At 40.9% G+C, this 22,229-nt stretch overlaps 1 protein-coding gene across 2 annotated transcripts in view; it reads right to left on the reverse strand.

Moving 5' to 3' along the window:
- Positions 1 to 108: 108 nt before the first annotated feature.
- Positions 109 to 22,229, reverse strand: part of phactr3a (phosphatase and actin regulator 3a) — a 32,839-nt gene continuing 10,718 nt past the window's right edge. Inside the window, exons 2-12 of one of the 2 annotated variants that reach the window (XM_065961720.1) lie at positions 14,670 to 14,831; positions 13,052 to 13,219; positions 12,123 to 12,323; positions 9,155 to 9,383; positions 8,691 to 8,941; positions 7,383 to 7,536; positions 2,342 to 2,397; positions 1,869 to 1,930; positions 1,579 to 1,719; positions 1,125 to 1,201; positions 109 to 723 (exon numbers count right to left, since the gene is read on the reverse strand). In XM_065961720.1, the coding sequence (XP_065817792.1) occupies positions 708 to 723; positions 1,125 to 1,201; positions 1,579 to 1,719; positions 1,869 to 1,930; positions 2,342 to 2,397; positions 7,383 to 7,536; positions 8,691 to 8,941; positions 9,155 to 9,383; positions 12,123 to 12,323; positions 13,052 to 13,219; positions 14,670 to 14,831 (1,517 nt within the window). In that variant the 3' untranslated portion in view covers positions 109 to 707. Of the gene's footprint in view, positions 724 to 1,124; positions 1,202 to 1,578; positions 1,720 to 1,868; positions 1,931 to 2,341; positions 2,398 to 7,382; positions 7,537 to 8,690; positions 8,942 to 9,154; positions 9,384 to 12,122; positions 12,324 to 13,051; positions 13,220 to 14,669; positions 14,835 to 22,229 lie in introns of both variants that reach the window. The other variant, XM_020632194.2, reaches the window with a different exon arrangement.

A 22,229-nucleotide genomic window follows, 5' to 3' on the forward strand; every position in this document is an offset into this window, starting at 1 on the left:
ATTAATTTAAGAAGTTCAATCTCACCAATTATTTTTAACATGTTTAACCTGAATTTCATTTGAAAATAAAACATTTTGAAAAATGAGACAAGACGTTGTTTAAAAAAAGACCTTGTATTTTGAAGACAAGTAGTGCTTGCAAAGGTATTTCTCTTTTCAGTGAAGACGCTGATGGTCTCATTCAGATTGACATACTGTATGTACAGTTTATATCAAATTCACCCCGATACCCTCTCCCCCAGACTGCACAGTCTTTACATAGTCCAAGTGACACATTATTCTTCATTTAAGAAAAGGTGAAGCTGGTCACATGCACAACTTCCTCCCACTACACAGATCCACACCGCCTTGTCAAAGGAGTCCATGAAATAGTACAAAAAGAAACACTGACTGAATGACAAGATTGTTTTTCTTCCTCTACTCTCATCCTGAGAATCAGAGGCTCCTCCATAGTTACTCTTCCACCACAGCCAGCTTCCATAAGGCGACGTCCAGCAGTCTCCAGGACACACTGCCGCAAATCATCTTCTCCCACACCCGTGCTCTCATACTGATGCTATGATAGTCGAGGGTGCTGGAAGAATGTTAAAGACACGCTGAAGACCACGAGGCTCCAGGCTCTTTAAACTGTCCCGACTGAGCAGCTTCGAGCTGTTCCAGTAAATTTTCCAAGCTCAGCATTTCTTCACAGAAGAAAGTCCCTACTTTCATGGCCGGTGGAACCTGAAAAGATGAACAAGAGAGGCCATGTTTAAACACGGAGAGCAGTGGCTTTGTCTTCATACCCAGCTGTTATTGCAGACATGCAGCTATTTTTAGCAGTCATTACATGCAGTGATGTACTCACATCCCACCCTCCCTCTGGGTTACTGTTACAGATCGTGAGGACCCTTTTTTTCCCCCAAAGCTCAGCCAAGGACACTAGCACTCTTATCATTTCTCCCTACGCATCACAGCCCTCTAGAGGACACCCTCCCCCTCCCCAGCTAACAAGCACTCCCATCTATCTTTAGCGCACACTGCATGAGCAAGGCAAGCTAAAAATAGACCACTGCTGCCAAGAATAGAGCCAAACACATTTCCCAAAACATACTACACGCAGACATCATCTTCACAACACTGACCTCGTGAGGTGTTTGCTGGAGGCATGCACTTCCATCTCCGTGCTTTTAAACTCGTTCAGCTCTTTTCGGATGGCAGCCTGTGGGAAAAGGAAAAAGGGCATTAGTGCATCCCTGAGTGCATGCTAGGCCATTGGGGTGCTGCAACCTTTGAACAGCAAGTGTAGCAAACACAGGAGGAAGACAAAATAGAATCAGCCTGAAAAAAAAAAAAAAAAAAAAGAGGAGGGGATTTACGAGATAAGCTGATAACTGCAAGAGGCAATGCAAATACTGTTGATGAGCATGAAGTCAGTGTTTGGGGAGTTTAAAAATCAGACTGTCCTTAATAGTTCACATGGTTTGGTGATAAGACTGATTGTGTGTGACTGTGAAGTGATTAATGCGGGGTCACTAAGGTCGACGTGGCTGGCTGTTCGTCCTGTCAATATGACATTCTTCCCATATAAATACACACCTTGTCTGCTGCCGAGAGCCGAGTCCAGGGCTTGTCTGCTCTCCTGTCATAGTCCTGAGCTTTGGCCACCTCCACATAGTCACTGAAGCGGATCAGAATCTTTCTGTCTCTGAGTTCATCTACTGTGGGCCGCTGGTTAAGCTGAAACACGAGAAGTTCAAAATGTGTTTAGATACGTCCGTTATTGCATTTGAGTATACGTGCTTTACAATGAGAACAATCTTGGGCCTGTTTTTTTAGTACAAATTCTACAAAAATATTTGTAGAACACAAAAGCCCAGTTCCCTTACCTTTCTGTTTAGCCGCTGTTTGATCTCCCTCCTCTCCTCTTGCTCTGTCTGGTCGTTTCTCTCTGCAGAAAAAAAAGAAAGCCAAGTTAGAAACGCACCCTAAATCGTGTTTTAATGCTAAAGACAGCACATTTTTGAAATGATTAAATGCCATACATTTATCAACCATGTTTTTAAATTCTGTAAGCCATAGTAACTTAATGATGTCTTGATTGTCTTTACAAATCCAGCTCCCATCACCTCTTAAGAGTGTTCACAGTGAAGAGAGGCAATGTGCACTCAGGCGTTTTTCTGCTCCTGAATAATGCACAGCACCAGGCAATCTATGCGATTTTTCTGTATTGTTTGCTCAGACAAGTGTTTTTAGAAGAGCATTTCTCTTTTTTGACAACGTGTTCTTAATCGCAAACGCATGTGTAGACCAGATGAAGAGACGGCACTTAGGAAACACAAATTGGAGTATGTAAACTTACGTTTCAGGATGTTCCTGCTCTCCAGCTCCTCCACATTCGGTCTCTGGCTCAGCCTCCTGCGGAGAAACACCAACACCACGTTTTGAACCATGTTCACTCTATCTGTCCCCTGTCGTCTCGAACCGGCTCTAGTTTCCTCACTGTGCGCGTTCTCGAGAGGAATCCCCTATGTCTCCATCTCGCATCCAAACCCCGGCTGTGCTGCTTCGACAGAGGCGCTCCCCACATCTGGAATAGTCAAAGGAGCACTAATTCCCCTGTTTGAGAAGTCCACCAGGTTATATTTCGGTTCGGAGATGTCGCATGTCAGGTGCGTTGCGTTGTCTGTGCTCCGCTGCTGCAGCTCCTTTTCTAAACTCTACTACTCGGGCTACGATCGCTTTTGAACTGGGTCGTGATGTGATGCCTGGGCGAGACTCCCCTAGTTTCCCTGGTTACTGCATGCATAATGTTGTGAGGGCGGAGCTTTATAGGCTTCCACTCAAGGCATCCCCAGCCCCCTTCTGGTGTACTGGGCTACTGGAGCACTCATTTAACACATATTGTTGCGTCAGTTCTGATTTTTTTATTTTTTATTTTTTATTGTAGTCTTCTCGGAAGGATAAACACGAGGTGAAATTCTTGATAGATTCAAGTTACTGATAGCCTACCTATTTTATGATCTACTATAATTTCAATCTTTGTGGCACTATAACCAATCATTTTAAACATCCAGATCACTGAATTCATTTCAAGCTGTCACATTCCCTGACTACAAAGCCTTCATAGACAAAGTACAATTCTAAATTGATTTAAATAATCTTGCTTATTTATGATTTTATACAATTCTTGTCTCTTCTGAACTTTAACCTATCAATTTTTAAAATACAGATTACACCTTGTACCTTTATTTCAAGCTTGTGCATCCCCAAGCTCCCTTAAAGGTTTTTAAAAATCCAATGTTTTCTCGGACTTGCTCTGAACTATTCATACTTTGTATGAATAATAGATGTGAGCTGCACAACAAGGCTCAGCTTCAGACCGCATGTGACACACCCAACAGCACACCTCCAGAGGTGAAAGGGACAGAGAGGGCAGAATGCCGCTACACAGTAGGACTCTTTTCATCCCTTCATATAGGTTGATGCTGGACACTTTGTAGTTATGCCTCTTAAAGGATCAAAGTTAGGTCACACCTACTGTGACCTGGACAGCCACAAAGCTGATGTGTGCCTCATGGTGGAGGGACAGTGGATAGCCAATACTGAAGTCTCTAAACCTTATCAGCTTATAATAATTGAATAGTTCTAACAACAGATGCCACCATTAGAATCTGCCTCATGCAATTAGGAATTTGCACATGTGGTAAACATGTTGTTTAGCACATCTCTTCTACATCGGTAAAGCATCACTATTATCGTAGAGGAAAGAGAGCAGGCTGAAGAAGCTAAATCACATACAGGCAATCAGTCTGTGTTCATTAGCACATGCGTGGCTAGACATCCAGGAATAACCTGAGGATTTATTCAATAGATTGACATCCCCTGTAAATTCTCCCAAGAGAAACAAGATGAAAATTTGTCTGCAACAATCTCAGATCTGTGTACTTAATTACTATGTCAGAAATCAATCATCCCTCTCTATTGTGTTTTTATCTCCCTGTGTGAGGTTCCTTTTTTTATCAAAGTAGTTTACTTTGATAAGCAAATACATCTCATCAAGAATGGAACGGCCCATTACAGCCCTTCTTGGCTCTAGATAAACAGACACACTTATGAAAGAGCTCTAACACTATTACATTTCAAACAGATGACAACAAAAAAAAATCCCAAAGCCCTAGTGAATACAACCATCCACTGTGTTATTGACTTAGTTGCCGAGTTGCTTAGCAACAACACTTGGTATCTTTGAGATACTAGAGTCCTCCCACGGACATTCTCACTTCTCCCTAGCAACACACTAATGGAGATTTTACTATAACACACAGAGCTGTGTGTGCCTTATGCTATTTTTAGAAAGAGACTACTTTCCTGGCCTGTGAGCTGAAAAAAAGCTGTGACCATGGTCAGTATTCAATATTATTTTCTGGCATGTCCACATTTTGTTCTGGAACACCAAATGAATCACAAACCCCTTTCCTCTGAGCCACTCTCAGGTGGCAAGAGATGTTTTTCATGAACACTTGAAATATGTACATGATAAAAAAAAAACATTGACTCATTTCTCTGGTTTCCCAGGATTGATTTGCTTCCTGTAACCAAGTTTAGTTTCTGTAAATTTAGGAAGGTTTCCCCAGAATACCAGGGATGACGCATAAACGCCTGTTGGAATAAGGGTTTCCGTTTGCCTCCCAGCATGTTTTGTCATAAAATGAGCGAGAAAATAAAGTTATGCCAGCCAAGGAAGAAATGACAATTTCAAACAAAGAATAAAACGCCAGTGGGTGGGTAAGTGGGTGGCAGGGGCTCCAAATCCTTCATCACAGCTGCCAATTGTGTGAGGAGACAAAAATGGCCATTCCAAGCAGTCTTCACTCATGTACAGTAGCCGGCCCCCCAGCTACTCCTCCCATCTATTATTTCTGCTGATATAACTCCCCGACAACACGATTGTGGAGAGAGAGGGAGTGCATGGGGAGATGCATTATTGAACAGTGTCAGGGACTAAGATTAGAAACAGCAGTGAGCGGCTGCAGTACGAGTGCCAGGCTGGGAGTCTCTAAAGATAGAAAGGTCATCTGTCACTGACACAATGGATAGACAAGGTGTCATTATCCCCCATGAACATTGGCGTTTTCGGCTTGATTGGCAGCGAATGTAACAGTAGGGTTTCACTGTTAGCCGCATATAGGAATAGAGAGCGGATTGGATCTACAATGGGAGGCACCTAAAGAAATCCAGAGGAGTGTGTGATGGATTGTTTTGTCATTCAATATGAATTCCCAGGGGAAATTAGCTTTTTTTTTCTCTTCACCGTTCTGAGCTATTTTTAGCTAGGATTTCCTTCTAAACTGGTGCAGTATGCCTCCAATGTATGCAAATAAAGCAGGTAAAAAACACATTACTTGCATAATGCTTCACACTATAGGTGACACAGCATTCATTTTACGCGTTTAGAGCCTCAAGGCCTTCCAGATGTCAGCAGTGATAATGAGTTCTGGCAAACTAAAGCAGCGTACTATAACGCTGTCTCTTAGTGAATTGTACTCAGAAAAGGTTGTAGTCTTTGTATTCCTCGACATCATCACGAAGCACATTAAAAAGTGTCCTTGTTGATCGTCTGAAGAACCTTAATTTATTCTGCACTCATGAACAATTACAAACAGCCCGAAATCAAAATGAGTGAGTCAGTTGAAGGCTGTGCTGTGTGAAACTACATCTTTATATAATGAGCAGCTTGTCTTGTGGCTGTGCCACAAGTGGAACATCTCTGCCTTTACAAACACAGACCCTGCTGCCTCTTATGCAAGCTGCAGTCATGCTTCATCTTCACATTTATATGAACAGTGCTCTTGTGAACTTGTGTCCAGTGTAAAACCTTTTCTCAAACAACTAAAAGATTCTTCCAGTGGATCTAAGAATAGATCATGTAGGCGGTATTCTTAGTTGTCTCACAGACAGTCGATAGATCTTGTTCTGCAGAAAGTGTGGGTGGTGCTCAGCTCTTGGCTGTGTTATTGCCAAGCAGGTTATGCAACACCGTAGTGTGCCTCTGTTTGATACGATGGTGTTAAAGAATGCAGGTCTTGTGACACATTCACTCACAAGACTGCCGCCGTCAGTCTTTGGACATTAGGTTTCTCAGCTGTAATCAAAAAGCCAGTTGTTCTATTCAAGTACAGCGGTGCATCTTGTACAAAGAGTGTTCCTGGAAGCATCATTATATTGTCTTCCAATAACTGTAAGGACAGTTGTACCTTTGAAAGCATCCAGGCATTTACTCTCTTGTTTACTCTTTCAAATAAGGATTTCCTGTCTTCTGTCTTATACTGTATTTTAGAAAATCTTTATTTATTTTTTAACTCTATCCTTACCTAACCTTAAAAAATTTTTAACTTACTGTTTCCGTTTCTATTGTAATATTTGGTTTTCAGATTTGTTTGCCATAGCACTTTGTCTACTCATTTTTTAAGGTGCTATATGTGTATACAATATATGTTAGGGTTGCAGCTTCCTTTTCGATTAATTGATATGTTTTTAAAGAAGGGCCTGTGTCTACATATGCCATTTTATGCTCTGGCAGCGCCTATTTTCGATACAAAACCGATGCAGTTCAGTGTTTTCAGGGCTCAGCTAAGCGAAAACAGCTTTTTGTCTCTGTGCTCACATCGCTCTTAGATGAAATAGTTCAACTTTTGGAAAACCGCTGTGCTACTCAATGTCACCTCAATCTCATCAACCAATCAAAATCAAGTGGTGGCGGTGGGACTTCTTCTATCAACTTTGGTCACAACAAAGGCGCCTGAGAAACTAATCTGACTCGTCTTTCTTGAAAAATTATGTTTCCTATATAAAGCAAATATTAAGCATACAAGCAATATAAAACAGACCTTTTTCAACTTCCAAGGAAAGCGGTAGTGCCGCAAGCCAACTATCAAAACTTGGAAACAAGAAGGTTTCGATAGAGATAAGAGCTCTGAAATTGAAGTTGTGAGCACTACCAACACAAAAAAGCCATTAATGGACACAAGCCCTAAATTAATCCTCCAGTCCATAAAATGTATTAAAAAAAATACATTTGTAAAAAATGCTCATTAGAATGTCCTTTAGGCAAAACTGACATCTTCAAATCGCTTCTTCATCAAACCAAAAACTCAAATCCCAAAGACTTGACAAACTGCATCAAATCCTTACAGTTAGTATGGAAGTTTGAAATCGGGAAAAAAAAAATAAGTGCTCAAAATATTTGCCGTTCAATATTCTATCGATCAACTTATCTATTAATCGACTTTTCAGCCCTTAAAGTCATACGTAGTCTTGAAGTTCTCATGCAAGTATTTCAGAAAAACATTGCAATGACTTCAGAAGTACTGATAGTAATGTAGAGGGCTTTCAGTGCTTACTTGGCAAGTTTCATTTCAATCTGCTGGCGGATTTCCTGGCGCTCCTGGTCGCTCCTTGCTGGGAAGATGTTCCTGTCCTCCAATTCCTGCTTGCTGGGCCTGTTTCGTAGTTTGACTGTCAGCAGCTCCTTTCTTAGCCTGCGGGGAAGTGTGCCTGCAACCACACATACAGTGATTATCACACTGGAAAGTGCAACTTTTTCTCACAGTTTTAGTCTCAAAAGTGGCTTTGATTGTTTTTATTTTCCTTTTCTTACAGTGACTCATGAATCCTTTTATATGTAACTCCGATGGCTGGAATACCAATGATGCAAACCAGATTTTATGTTTACTACTTAAGCACAAAGTATAAGCAAAATAGAAATTGAGGCATTATGAGATGCCTCTTTCTGTAGCAGAGCCAAATTAAAGTTATAGATCTAAATCAGGGGCCACGCAAACCGCCCAATTATGAGAAAAGTTCATCATCTCCGTCTTTTGCCTTCTCCACTTTTCAGAAAATGTGTGCTAAAACAGGCTGTTTGGAGATTTTCCCTTCATGACATCACAAATGGCAGTAACCCCTCCATAAGGTGGGTGACACTCCTACAGCTACGTGTTTGTTCTGCGTAAACCGTAGGGCAAGGATCAAGAAAGCCCAAGCCACATCCTCTACCAGAGGCAGGGGTGTGATCAAACACAGCTCACTGCATTTAAAGCTACAGACACAGAAACAGCCTGTTCTGAGCAGGGCTGAAAAAGAGGGGTTTATAGGCATGATAAAATACAGGATCAGAGCAGACTTTTAACAAGAAACTTCACAAACATATTTTGGGGACCACTGAAACTAATTACAATTTGTTGAAAAGGAGGATAATATGTGACCTTTAAGTTTGTTTGCTGATTTGTGGCTAGAAACTTTTTTGTGTGTGAAAACCCATGCCTGCTGTGGTAAGATGGTATAATAGAATTAAAACAATAAAGGTACAGACCTTTCAAATTAAGAGCGGAAAAAGGCTAAAATTCTCTTTTGGGCTAGAAATAACTGCTGAGATGGATGATAATTCAGTGTACATTTCTCACTTCAAGGGATCCTTTATTATTACACATGACAGTATGACAGAGACACATTTATTATCATGTTCTCCAAGTACAAATTTAACAATTTCAAATTAAAGCCAACACAACCATTTCATCTATAGTTCATTGTTTCATTTTAAATTCAATCTATACAGTACAAAGCCAAAACACAAATGAACATGTATAAATCTTAAAATATTTACGGACTCTACTGTAAATCCTACAGTACATGTAAGCTCTTCAACCCACCAGAGATGACAGAATCATTCCAGCCGTCCAGGTCTGTGGGGAGGCCTGAGGTGTTGGAGAAGCACTGGTCCAGCCGCATGTTCTCCTTATTCTCCTCAGCTTCCTTCTTGGGCCAGTTGGACCCTCCGCTTACCATACAGACCCCCACCAAAGATGATTTGTGTTGGTTCTCTGAGCTACAGGAGCGTGAGAGCCGACCATCAGAACACCACAGCCTGGGAGGTGAGCCCTGCTCACACCCGTCATGTACACTGAAGGGTCACAGCAAGAAAAAGGTAAAGGTAGCATTGATGTTAGCTGCAGTAAGCGGCGTTTAGAATAACATCAGGGATTAAATAGACAATATTTCAGGTATGTCTTAAAACTTAACTCTTACAGCAGTTTTGAAGCAACACAACTGTTGTGTTCAGTCCCAGTATGTCTGAATGAGGAGGCTGATGTTTAAGGTCAATCTAAGGACTCACCTCTCCTGTCTATTCTTGGAGGCAAAGGCTCTCTGTAGCTCCTCCATAATGCAGCTAGGGGGCATAGGAGGGTGCATCACGTTTCCTATATGTGGGGACCCTGAGGGGTTGGCAAGGGGCCCTCGTAGCGGCAGGGTCATTGAAGCCATGCTTTCTGAGGCCCTGGGTAGAGGCTCCTTAGGGAGGTAGGAGTTTGGCAGATGCGTAGGGAGTGACACAGGGCCTGAGTCTGAAAGAGAGTGATGAGATGATAAACACTGAAAAGATCCACAGGGATTGATAGGTTTGACTTTTAAAGGATGATGATGTTTTTGTCAGGTAATACTAATCATGCATGCACAATAAAAGAACATCAAACTGACATGAGGTAATGCTTTGTTCTTGGGGCTGCAAAGAATCCCCAAGAACTAAATGTACGTCTGTTCGCCTATATTTTTTTATGATTTTTATTATCCTCATATGGGTAATGGGGGAAGGAGTTTGTCCCAGGATACTAAGCTGAAGCTTTTGATGCACATAAGCATTTTGATTTTCTGGGAAATTAGCCTCCAGTATACTTGACTTGCACATCTGTCTGATGTGAGAGAAAGGTAGAAAAAGCTAATAAATCAAAAAAGGGAAACACAGGGAAACAAACTCTGCAAGCTTTATTGCAAATAAATTGTTTAGTAAACATGATTCATTTTCCATAACGAGAAAGTATAGGTCAATTTCTCCATGCCACGCTGCATTATCCAACTGGAACTGGAACAGTTGAACAACAAGCATTGAACAACCAGCTCCAGAGGTCAACATTGATATGAGGGCGACTTCCTGCTTAAGAACAATTACATTGACATCTCAGTGCAAAAGGGTGCAACTCCAGGGATGGCAGGCTGCCTTGAATATAAAGGGGTAGCCACGTACCCATATACAAGACATCAGACAGGAACGAGAAGAAAGGAGATCTGGTCGACCTGGCCAACTCATACAGGTCAAGAACATAGAAGTGTACTGCTTGCACTGTCGATAATGTTTGTTGTGTGTATGAATTGACCAGGTAGCAAATTAGTTTCCCTGCTGGGGATCAATAAAGTTTTTTCTAATCAAATCTAAGTTGGTAGAAACATCAATATAATGGCACCATGTTCCCAGTGAGATCAAGGACCTCATCTTGGATAACTATAACTACTTCAGAATCAGAGTCACGTCTGTGCCAGTAACATCTAGTTGGCATTGGCTGGAGATCAGTATCATTACCATTTGTTCAATATCTGTCATCCTCTTTTCCCTTGACATGAACATGGTTGTGAAAGCCACAGTGGTGTATTACAGAGGCCCACTGACCAAGTCCGGCGTGTGACAGCCCCCCGAGCCTAAGTGGATGACCCAAGCGGTCACCTCTGGTGTTAAAAAATGAGGCTGATGTTGAAGTGCAAAAGGGGGTGGGGCTGGCTTCAGAAGCTCATACACATCCACTCAAAAAAGCCTGTTTTTACAGCAGAAATGAACAAATCACATCCTCTGTACCAGGGAGAAGATAAATACTCAAAGGACTAGAGAGGACCCTAAAGAGGGTGAGGATGGAACTCAAGCCTGCCAAACCAGGTCACTTGCAGCTGAGTAACGGCAGTCTCTGACAAGTTCCACTTTTCCACAAATAACACGAAGATTCAAACCATCAATGAGACATCGTCAAAAGTTGGGGGGAACCTTTTTGACCACAGCCTAAGAGAAGCAGTGCCCATTCACACATCTATTTAGTAGCTGGAGACCTGGCTCAAAAAGTGGACAAGTCAGGTCTGCCGGGGAAATTCAAATCCTGGTTATACCAACATTGCATCCTGCAGGTTTATGATGTACCCAACACATTAGTAGGATGGAGAGGAAGATCATTGGATACCTCAGTAGGTGGCGTTACATTTTTCGGACTTATACCTGTGTAAAAGCTGAGTCCCTTGCCTTAGCCCTCTCTGTTCCATCAACACAACCCTGCATACATAAGCTGCTGTCCGACGTAACACAACGGGATTGCAGGCCTACTCTTCACCGCACAGAACTGACAGCTAATAGTTGACCTGGGCAAGCAACTCAACTTTCCCGGCAAACTCGACATTATTGTGAACAGATATCGTCATCTTGTCAGAGGCCTCAAGACAGCTTGCCCTAATAGAGTTTACTGTGCGCTGGAACGTCAGCAGTGAGGAGGCGTTTGAAAGGAAGCTGTCCAAGAACCAGGAACTTCTGAAGGATTGTCAGAAACAGGTGGAAAGAACACTGCTAACCGGAGGAAGTATAGGGTAGGCTGCAGAGGCTTTTCTTCACAACAGTCTACACTCTGCTTGACATGAGAAGGCTGCTGTGGAGAACAGCTTCAGGACTGCAATGGATGCAGCAGAGAAAGCCTCCAGGTGGCTGTGGGGAAAAGGGGTGATCCTTGGCCTTGATGTGTTCTAGTAGTGCCAAGAGCAACTGTTACCCGCCAAAGAAGCTTGAATGCATCTTTGCAAGCATATTCATGTTTTTTGTTTTCCTACATTTATTTAAAACCTTTAATTTTAGTTTAGTAACTTTAGTAACTTTTCAGATTAATATTCTTCATTGAAAGACATGTGATCACTTCATAGGACACAACACATTTAACCAGTGGTTCGACTAGTAACGTTTACAATAAAATAGCGTCCAGAAGGGGCCACCTGGAGCTGGATGTGTCAGATGTTAACTTATGCAGCAGTTTCTTCATTTCAACTCTTTGTCTAAAGCCAAAACAACAAAGCAAAGATAAGGGAACTGTCCAAAAGTGAATGTGACTTAATTATGGCACATTCAATTAGTTGTGTTCATGATACTTGTTTCCTTTCACTCAAATATAATTCTTAATCCAGAACTTTTACTTATACACTCATACATTTTTTTTTCTAACTCATTCAGTCTTCCTTAAACAGCTAACTGTTATTAATTAATGGTGCATGAGATACAAATTGCTCACCATCTACTGTATTCAGCTGGGGCAAAAGTTTTGGAGGTACTTGTGGTGGAGAAGTTAATGTTGGGATTTCTTCCTCTGGTCTTTCCTCCATCTGCTCTCCCACATCCTGCAGCCCCCCAGGTAAATGCAACTCCTCGTCTCCTTCCTCCTGTGGTAATGATGCGTCCTCCTCGACCTGATCACAATCCTGGGGAGGGTCAGCTATGGGTGGACAGAGATAAAAGGGGAACATTGTTCAAAAACATATATAGAATTTGTTTTCCGGCACAGACTATTCAAATATGTTCACCATTAAATGGTTGGCAGATGCTGGATACTGCTTTCAGAGGAATGTTTGGAAGGTAAGGGGAGTTACCGTGATTTTAAAAACTACAAATGACAAAAAGTTTGAAATTTGGTAGCTTAAATAAGTAAGGGTATGATGGGTAAAATATGAACTGGAGGTTAAAAATCAAATATTAGTTTTGCTCATATAAATCCATATTGTGGACCTCTCTTTGGAGATGAGAGTGGAGGCAATGTACAGCATTGAGCTGTCTCTGCTGCCCCCTAGTGGTAAATGTTTATAGGCTTAAATAGACTAAATAGTTTTAGCCAAGAAATCATTGGCTTTTTGGATAACACTAAACACAAAACATGTCTACAACTAATATAAATCTGTACATATAATCCCTGCATAAAGAACATATGAATTGTATCATAACATCGGCTATTTAAAAATCAGCTTTATTTAGAGGTCTCATCGTGAAAAGGTCCCATCACATGAAAAATCACAGCAATCTTATACACTCTCATCTTGACTACAACAAAGCTGAGACAAAAGACACCCAGCGACCCAGCATAAATCCATTTTCTCCCTCCTCTGTTGCTTTTGCAGCTCTAACATGCATTGATTCCTTGACTCTGACTACAGCGAGGGATCATCCTACCAGGTGGGGGCAGCTCCTCATCAGGACCCAGATACTCCACACTGCTGACTGTGAGGTTGTGGTTCAAAGATCCCCCAAATCCTCCGAGCCGGATCGAACCGTCCGAGCAGCAGCCTTGGATGGGGGAGTTTGGGTCGTGGCATAGAAGACTGCTGGATAATGCTACATCTGTGAGAGGGGAGAAGGGTGTGTAGATAACAGGATTTCTACAAGGCATCCAAATAAATTAATCAAAGTTTCAGAACGTTATTTATTTTTACAGATGCACCTTCTTCTCTATGATTTCTATGTTTTGGGACAGCTGATCTATATTCTTACAATAACACTCCGCTTTGAGGTTTCTTTTATCAGTATTACCTGTTCATTTAAGTGCAAATTATTAAGCTGTTTTAACTAATGTTATTGGGCAGAGAAGGGCTTACAGTATTTAGGCAATAACCTTGAATGTCTAACTAACAGAAAATATACTTCCATATGATAGAGTAAAAAGGAAAGTCCAGCAAAAAGAGTTACCTGTAGACTGATCATGTGTGTGTGTGTGTGTGTGTGTGTGAATGGATTGACTGACAAACCCTGAGACCTCTGATGTGAACAACTATGACCATTCCCCTGAATGACATTCAGTCTTTATGTCACCTTGATTCAACAGCACTCTCCATTACAGCAGGAGTATCACATTTAGCCTTGTGTTCAGCAAAAAAAAAAAACAACAACACATTACTGCAGGTATCTGTTATGACTGCTTTTAAAAGCAGGCATACAAGGTGACTTTGCAAAAAGTCAACATAACTGATGAACCACTAGTGTATTTGAATTATTCTATCACCCACAATTCTATCATCAGAAGAAAATGCAATTTATAAATAAATTATTGGATGCAATTTTAGATTTTACAGATTTAGCCAAGCTTATGTTGTAAGTGTTACATATTTGTCATGTCACAAAACCCAGATCTCTCTTACCAAAAAAAATAAAGCTACCAGGTCAGTTTGAAAAACCCAAGACATGAACAAAAACAAGGATTTCTGCTTTTTGAAGGAATTTCCTAACCTTGACGACTCGCTTCACCATCTGGATAGTAAAAAAAATCTGTATTTTTATTTTTACCAGTGGTCCAAGTTGTGGGAAATCGGTTTGCTTGTCCATACAAATAGGGTGACTGGCAGTGATAAATGAGTTTGCTTTATTTATAAAATTTGAATCAAACTATAACTTATTTTGGTCTCTGATGTTACTTTATTTTTTGACTTACTGGATAGAAAATACATGTTCATTTGCAAGAATAGTTTTTTTTTAAACAGAAACAGTGGAAACAGTGTTTTAAAATGAACCTTCCTTTTTTTTTTTTACCATGACTCTTTTCTGTGTAACTGATGCAATTTTAATACATGTCAATTCCAAAAGCTGGAACAAAGTTAATCGCATTGGATTACGTTTGTATTTGCTTTTTTGTATAGATTTGACATAACATGGTATTTTTATACCGTCAGTTCACAATATTCTACTACTGCATTATTGTTCTTCAAAGTATGTGAATCTACCCCTGGATTTGAATCTGAAAATACTACAACCACCCAACAAAACACTTCACCCTCCACCCACCCTTCCATCTCAGTACCTGTGGAACTCTGCTTGAGCTTCTCATTTTTCTTTTTTCTCCATTTCCAGGGCTTGAAGATGCGCCCTAGAGTGGCCAGCTTGCTGTTACGTCGGATGGGTGAACTGTGTGCCCCAGACACCAGACAGCCGGTCCTCAGCACCCTCTGCTGGTCAACCAGATCTACTACAGGGAGAGCAGGGTTGGAAAAGAGGCCCAGAGGAGGGTCAAGAGATGCAACAGAGAGGGGCAAGTGAGTAAGGACAAAGTCGGAAGAAGAGTGACAAAGAGAGAGGAAGTGTGCGCAGTGTGAAGGTGGGGATGAAAAGGAGACAGAGGGGAGAGAGAGAAACGAGAGCACAATTAGTATGCTCACCTTACTGAATAAACCATGATGGACTCCAAGTGCTGTGAACAGATTGAATTAGAAAGACTAATTTGGTTATGGCACACTCCGTCACTGAGCTATGTTTCAAAAATAAATAACTCTCACAGTTCAAATTTGGAGGAAACAGAACTTCACAGACACAGACAGCCTCATAAGACACAAAAACACCCATTTCCCTGGAGACCAACAGGTGTGCTAGCAGAGCTGTTTTCCCAGAAACAGCATTAGATCCAGCTACCTTTTAAAAAAAATAATATATATATATATATATTTAGACACTGCGGTTCTTATTAATCCAGTTGTTTCATGGACAGATTTCTCCCAAATCGATCAATGTTTGACCGAGGTGCGGAAACCCCTGCCATACATCATAATCCCACAACAGGCACACAAAACTATATAGCTTGCAGTGTATTTAAAAAAAATTAATAATTTTAGCCCGATAAGCCATGATGTTTTGGTGACTTGTGCATGTCTTCTGTTGCAGATGGCTAAACCACTGATCGTGTTTATGTTATGTTCTGCATGCAGGCAATTCATTATATGTCCCTTAAAACAAAACATTTGCTCTCAGAAAAGGCTTGTTAATCTCCAAGGGGCTCTAAATAAAAAGGTACAAAATACAAAATACATTTGTCAAACAAATGTTAAGTTTCATTAAAAAAAAAAAGACATAAAAGGAAGAGGATGAAGCGTACAGTGAGAAGTGCTGTATATACAATTTATCTAAAATAATATGTGAGCTGTCCCCTTATTCTGTGCTGCAGCCACCACACACAAAGCTATTTCCTCTCTTAGAATTTAAGTTATATTTCAATGAATGATGGCTGTGACTCATATCAAGAAACGTGTAGGTCTACAGATCTTTGTGTGCGCAGATTGCTGATTGTTTGTCTGAATCGAAAAACTGCCTAGAAGGGAGGATATTTACAATATGCAATTTTAAATTCAAAGTGTTCCATACATTATGTCAATTTGACAAAAAAATGCAGCAATATCTGCCTTCAGGAGGCTGATATCTTTGTTCAACATTCAGCTGAGGATGAGGCAAGGATTTGTGATGGAGGAGGTTGTAGATAGAAGGTGGTGGTGGTGGTGGGGGGGGGGGGGGGGGTGGTGTCTCAGGGTGTGATGTGGAGTACTGTGGTGGAGGAGGGAGAATACAGCTGACTCCTTTTCATGTTTTTTTTTGCTGCTCCTTCCCTCTTCCATAAAGCACATGGGGAGGGGGTAGAGAGAGAACGGTGGTGATCGGGGGAGGAGAGGAGGGAGGAGTAGAAACAGAGAGAAGAAACAAGACAAGGAGAGGGGAACCAAGAAAAGAGAAGAGATGGGGGAAAGGAAAGAAAAGAAAATAAGGTGGTGAAAAAAAGGGGAAAATAAGTAAGGAACAAAAAATAGAGACCCAAGAGAAAATAAAGGATGGGAAAGAAATTGAAAAAAGGGGCGGGGAAAAATAGGCACAAGAGGAAAAGGAAAATAGATTAGGGGAAATTAAAACCAAGACAGAAAGAAAGAATATGAGGTGAAAGGAGGTAATTTCCAGTTTGGCTTGCAGTGTAAACATTCCAGGAAACAGGTCAGTTGACCATGCACACTCTCACTGTGTTATCATCACTACTGTCACACACTCAGCATGGCAGACGTGGCGCCGTACGCAGAATCCAGGTCAAGCTTGAAGGAAACGCACCCAGTCGCTCAGAAAAAAAAGCTTAAGAGAAGGAGAGGGGTGGTGGGAGGGGCAGTCGTTGTGTTTGTGTGAGAGGCAGAGAGAGAGAGAGAGAGAGAGCATGTGTGTGTGGAGAAAAAAGGAAGGGGGAAGGAAGGAGGTGGGGTCAGGCCCGCTGCTGTTGCCATGGCGACCACATCCAGATGCTGCCGCAGCAGTGGGAGCCAGCGGGAAGAGCGAGTCAGCGTGTAGCTCAGAGCAAGAGGAGGAGAGAGCAGAGGAGCCCCCTTCTCAGACACATCTTAAGCCAGTGGCAACACCCAGTGCATTGTGGGTAGGGGGTGAAGCCACATGGAGGACGAGATCTGTCTGCATTTTGAAGCAGGGATGGAAACAGGAGGGTGGGAAGGCTGGGAGGGGTTTGGGGGAGGAAGAGAGAAGAAGGGGGATTCTGGGGAGAAGAGACGAGAAGCGGCGAGAAGGAGAGATGGGAGGGGGCTGTTGCTATACGGAAGCGCTTGCAGGAGAATCTGGGCTTGTCCAATCACAAGGCAGCTATTTATAATGCATATCAAGTAACTCTTCATACTTCATAGGAAGGGTGGTTGTTCTCTGAAATGACAGGAGTCAGGGTAGAGCACAGGAATTAGGTGAAAACACATGCATACACATGGATTTGATTTTATTCGCCGGATGAGGATGTCTCTGAATGTATGTCAGATAAGCATGGGCGGACTACATGCACTATGTGGAGATTACGTGCAATTCTAATTAATATGCTAATGCGATTTATTAAATCCTTGTGTCAAGCTGATTCAGGGGACCAATAGTATTTTTGCTCTGTGCCCATAGTTCTCTACAACACTAGTCTATGCAAACTGTAATTCAAGTCGGGTGGTGAAGTTTTGGCTTTTCACTGGATGAATCCCAATAGAAAACGTAACACAATTCATAAAGACCACAAATACAAACTCTTTGCGCTACTTATTATACTGCATTAGTGCAGTGTAGACTCCAAAATGATTTAAGAGTGGAATAAAGTGTGCAATATGATAATGTGACTTGGCAGGAAAACCGAGAGCGTTAGTGGGCCACCAGGGACCACACCCCTCTTAACTAGCTCGTCAGCACATTCAAGATCGGTAAGCTCTCCCCCCACATGTACACAGTGAGCACATCCCCCTTCAGGAGTGCCTAAGGTGTGCTAAATAAAGGCATCTTGTACAAAGTACAGGAATCTAAACATTACAGATACATTTAAACAATCAATAGAAAAGTGCTAAACACCCTGTTTTCCTGCTCTGTTGTAACTCTGACAACCAAAAAGGAAGCAATTGTGAGCAAGCAATGAATACAACACAAAATCTGTCTGTGACCTTTACAGTTTTTGCAATGAAAGGCACTAACACTGAAGGGTAGGATAATATCAACAGCATAGTTTCAGCAGTGAGATGGCATTAGGCAAAGCCTTGCTGTATCCGCTGATCACTGATCTAATGAGTGATTTTGTGTTTTTTAAGCTCTCACTGTAGTACAAAAACATCAGAATGAATTAAACAGAACCTCACTATTTATGTTGTATTTCTCAGGGACACAATGTATAATACATGTTTGCATCAATTTTCTGCATAACAAGCCCACTGAACACTCAAGGATTTATCACGCAGTATCTTATTTTGCAATCAAGTATTTAAGATCCCTAAACACAGTTTAGGGACAGTTGTTCCTGTCCGTAATTCAAGGAAATCTCTCAATAAGTAGCTCGTTTGGTTCACCACTTTTAGTCAAAACTGAAATTCCTCTACAACTATAAAAGCACCTGGATAAGCGAGACATTTTGATATATATTCATTGTTGCCAGAATCCTGTCAGAGGCTCTGTCAGAGTTTTATTTAATCTTTTGAAATACACTCACGTCTGCAAAATAAACAGATAAAAATATGTATCTAGGCATTGATGTTTCTGAGGGGGAAATATGATTGCTCCCCTTATTTTTCACTGAGGTAAAAGTGAGATTGAGTTTTATGTTTTTGCTAGACTTTTCCTGGATGGATTATCATGAACTCCTGGTTCCACACAGGATGAACTACACTGGATTTGTTGATCCCTTTAATTTTCCTCTAGGGCAGCCATTAGAGTTAAATAATAAAAGGACTTGAGCTTGTTTAGTGCTTTTCTAGTCTTCTGACTACTCAACATGTTTTTACCAAGCTGGTCACACCTACATATTCAGGTTGCTATGTAAAATGTCCATCAGTATTAACTAATCCCAAATAAGGAAAATAATTTTACCTGCACACACTATTAGCTGTCAATAAGTTTAAAACACACAGTTTAAACACATTGTTTTTCTAGCATTTTGCTAAAAGCACTTTATCAAAATAGCTCTCACACATCTGATAGCATGGCTGTAGGCTCTTGCTACGATACTAAACCTGCTGTACACACCTTTAAACCAGACCCGATCATAAAAGACTATACCACTCTACCATAGCATAAAATTGACCCTCATAGATGAAGCCCCACAGAGTCTCCGTTCCTTTCTTCAGCACACCCTGCAACTGACAATGTGCCCTTGAATGGACCATCTTCTTACCGGCTGCAACGCCAACTGACCTCCTCACTTTACCCCCCTGGCTTTACAACTGAGCTGCCATCTGTCTGTAGCCCTGTTGCCTCAGGGGCCCGGGCCACGTCTAACAAGTTGCAGAGAGAAAGCATATAGCAGAAGGGCTTAGAAGCATACAATGAAAGTGTATGACTATGAGAGAAAATATGAGATATCATGAATAGTAGTGGCCAAGTATAGAGTGATTTATAACAGGATAGGCTAATAATGAACACTTTGACTCTATTCAGGCTCTAAATAGAGCAAGGTCCACCCAACAAGGAAGTTATTAATAACACCTGAAATCACTGTCTCTTAAAGCTTCCCTTCTTCTGTGACATTTATTTTGTCGTTGCTCTGACTCATTGTAAATTTACTCAAATAAAAAACAAGTTCCATGGAGTAAAATTTGCTCTTTTTTTCATGTGTTTCAAGCAATTCTGCAAACATAAATTCCTTATGCCGAGGGACCAAAACCTTTAATTGAGGACACAAGGTCATATCCTTGTTGTTCTCTTTATCATGTTTATACATTTTCATTTTCAAACAATAAGGTAATTCATTGGGAGGGGAAAGAAAGTCCTCTCACAAATGAAAGCCAACATTTTCATTTTTACAACCTATGCTGATTTAAATTACAAAAAAAGTCAATAGTTGCAGCAATGAATATGTTTTCACACAAAACAAAACAAGCTGTGGACCCTAGGTTAATGTGCATATTCTAGGATGAGTACCCTAGAATGTATCTTTTTTACTATAACGTTTTGGGGATTTAAACGTATGTCTGATAAACATAGCGTGTGTGGTGTAAGGCTACATGAGTTGGCAAAGGTAAAGCCTCCAGATCATCAAAGTGATTAGAGGCCGAGTGTGTGGGCTTCTGGCATCAAGAGAGTGAAATCATGTCAGCGAGGCCAGCAACCAATAGGAAACGCCTAAGGCCCTAATTTCTTACCATATGTTGGTGTTGAGAATGAGGACTAGCGGGTGGCTTGGTGTGTAAAGCCTTTGCTGCAGCATCAACAAAGAGAACCAAGAATTTGGTTCATAATCAGAGTCTATTTAAAGGCTGGTAGTATGTATTACTTTTCAGTTTCCAATTTTCTAAACTGTAATGGACAAATAGAAAATGAGAAAAGTAAAATTGTGGTGCGGATAACCAGAATAGGTTCTCAGCAGTGAACACAAAACTGAATTAGTCTCATCAGTTTTAAGAAAGTGCATATTCTTACTTTTGCAGTGCTTTCAGTTTGAATAAAACAGTATTTTCTATTACAGTATGCATTACTTTATACAAGGCACGTCGTGTCATAAAAATATGGTACTGTTGTTAAGAAAAGTTTCTATCTGAAAAGTAGTTACATTACTAGTGATATCATCAAGGTTACATGTGTTGAAACAGGAATCTTTTTACCTTAAAGGAAATGTTTTTGACAACTTTATGCTAACATAAATGCTATAAAGAAGGCCATCTTTTTCAAACTTAAACATTACAAAAGGGTCCTGCTTTATAATGTAAAGTGTCTTGATGCTTTATAAATAGCATTTAATAATACAAATGCTTGATGGATTAATGGATTAACCTTTTCAAACAGTCAGAAGAGCACAGACAAAAAACCTAAATCAGGAAATCTCATTTCAAATAATCAGACTGTTGGGAAAAGGTTTTACTAATGTTGGTTTGAAAGAAATGTGTACTTTTTACTTATGTACAACTACTCAAAACATGTATAACAATACTTTGACGCTCATATAGTCATAAAAGGATATACGCGCAAATATACAAACCGACCCACATCTGCATTACAACCAGGAAGAAGAGGCTATCTTTGACCAGCTTTGAATGCTTTGCTGCAGTCATCACATCCACAGGGGGCTGAAAATGTTCCTGCTAAATGTGCCTTTCCTGTCACCCACACAATAGGGCAAGCCTTGAGAAATGTCATCACAACCCATTCTACCAACATTATCCACCTGAGGAAGATGAAGTCCTGAATACTGTCCAGGAAGAGTTCCAGTCAATACTTGAGTTTTGGGCTCTGTTCCCGTAGAAGAAATCTCTCCCTCTTCCATCATAAAGCATCCTCCAATCAGGTAATGGAAGTCTTGGTTCACCTTTTCTACCCTGTGCTGTTTCTGCAGTCTTTCACTTAAATATAACAGGTTTCAAGATTCATTCTACCCATTCAGCTTTTTATATCTGCAAGGAAGATTAATCTTTTCTCAGAAGTGGTTTCATTAAAATAAAACTTTTAGACCCTGCTGAGAAGCAAAGAGAGTTTACTCCTGTTATCAAATACTTTTACGAGAACAAAGAAGGTCACAGCTTCAATATGTATCTTTTCAACGGGTTTAGAAAGTGTTCTCCTTGAACCATATCCCAAACTTCTTTTCAGTCAATTTCAAGACAACAAAAATGTAAATGCGGGCATTCACTGCTCCCTGAAAGCAGCTGGTACTCTCAAGGTTTATGCACAACTGAGTTAGCTATGGATCTTCAATAGTGTGTGGGCGTTTTCAGTCAACAAGGCTAGTAATAGACTACAGTATCAGAGTCAGGTGGGTGAGCAGTGGTGTGTAATGTGTTCCTGTTGTCTCCATCGTTTCAGGTCAATGTCTGTAACATTTATATAAAACATACTGAGCATGAAAGAGAGTAAATATTCATTGGTTCAATGAGTGTTTGCGTGCAAGTTTTTGTGTCTATGCTTGATACAGAAGCTGATGGCTTCGATCCACTGGGCTTCCATTGCTCTGCAGGGAGGAGAAAACATCATGGTCTCCTGGCAGAGGAAGAAATTTTGGAGGTACACAGAGGAACCGTACAAATCACTGCTGTTAGCACTGTAATCTCCAAACATGTTCCACTACAACACACACATTTGGATTCCCTCAAGTGTGCAGCAATGTGAGCGT

This window comes from Labrus bergylta, chromosome 12 (genome assembly GCF_963930695.1).
Source record: "Labrus bergylta chromosome 12, fLabBer1.1, whole genome shotgun sequence".
Taxonomy (NCBI): Eukaryota; Metazoa; Chordata; class Actinopteri; order Labriformes; family Labridae; genus Labrus; species Labrus bergylta.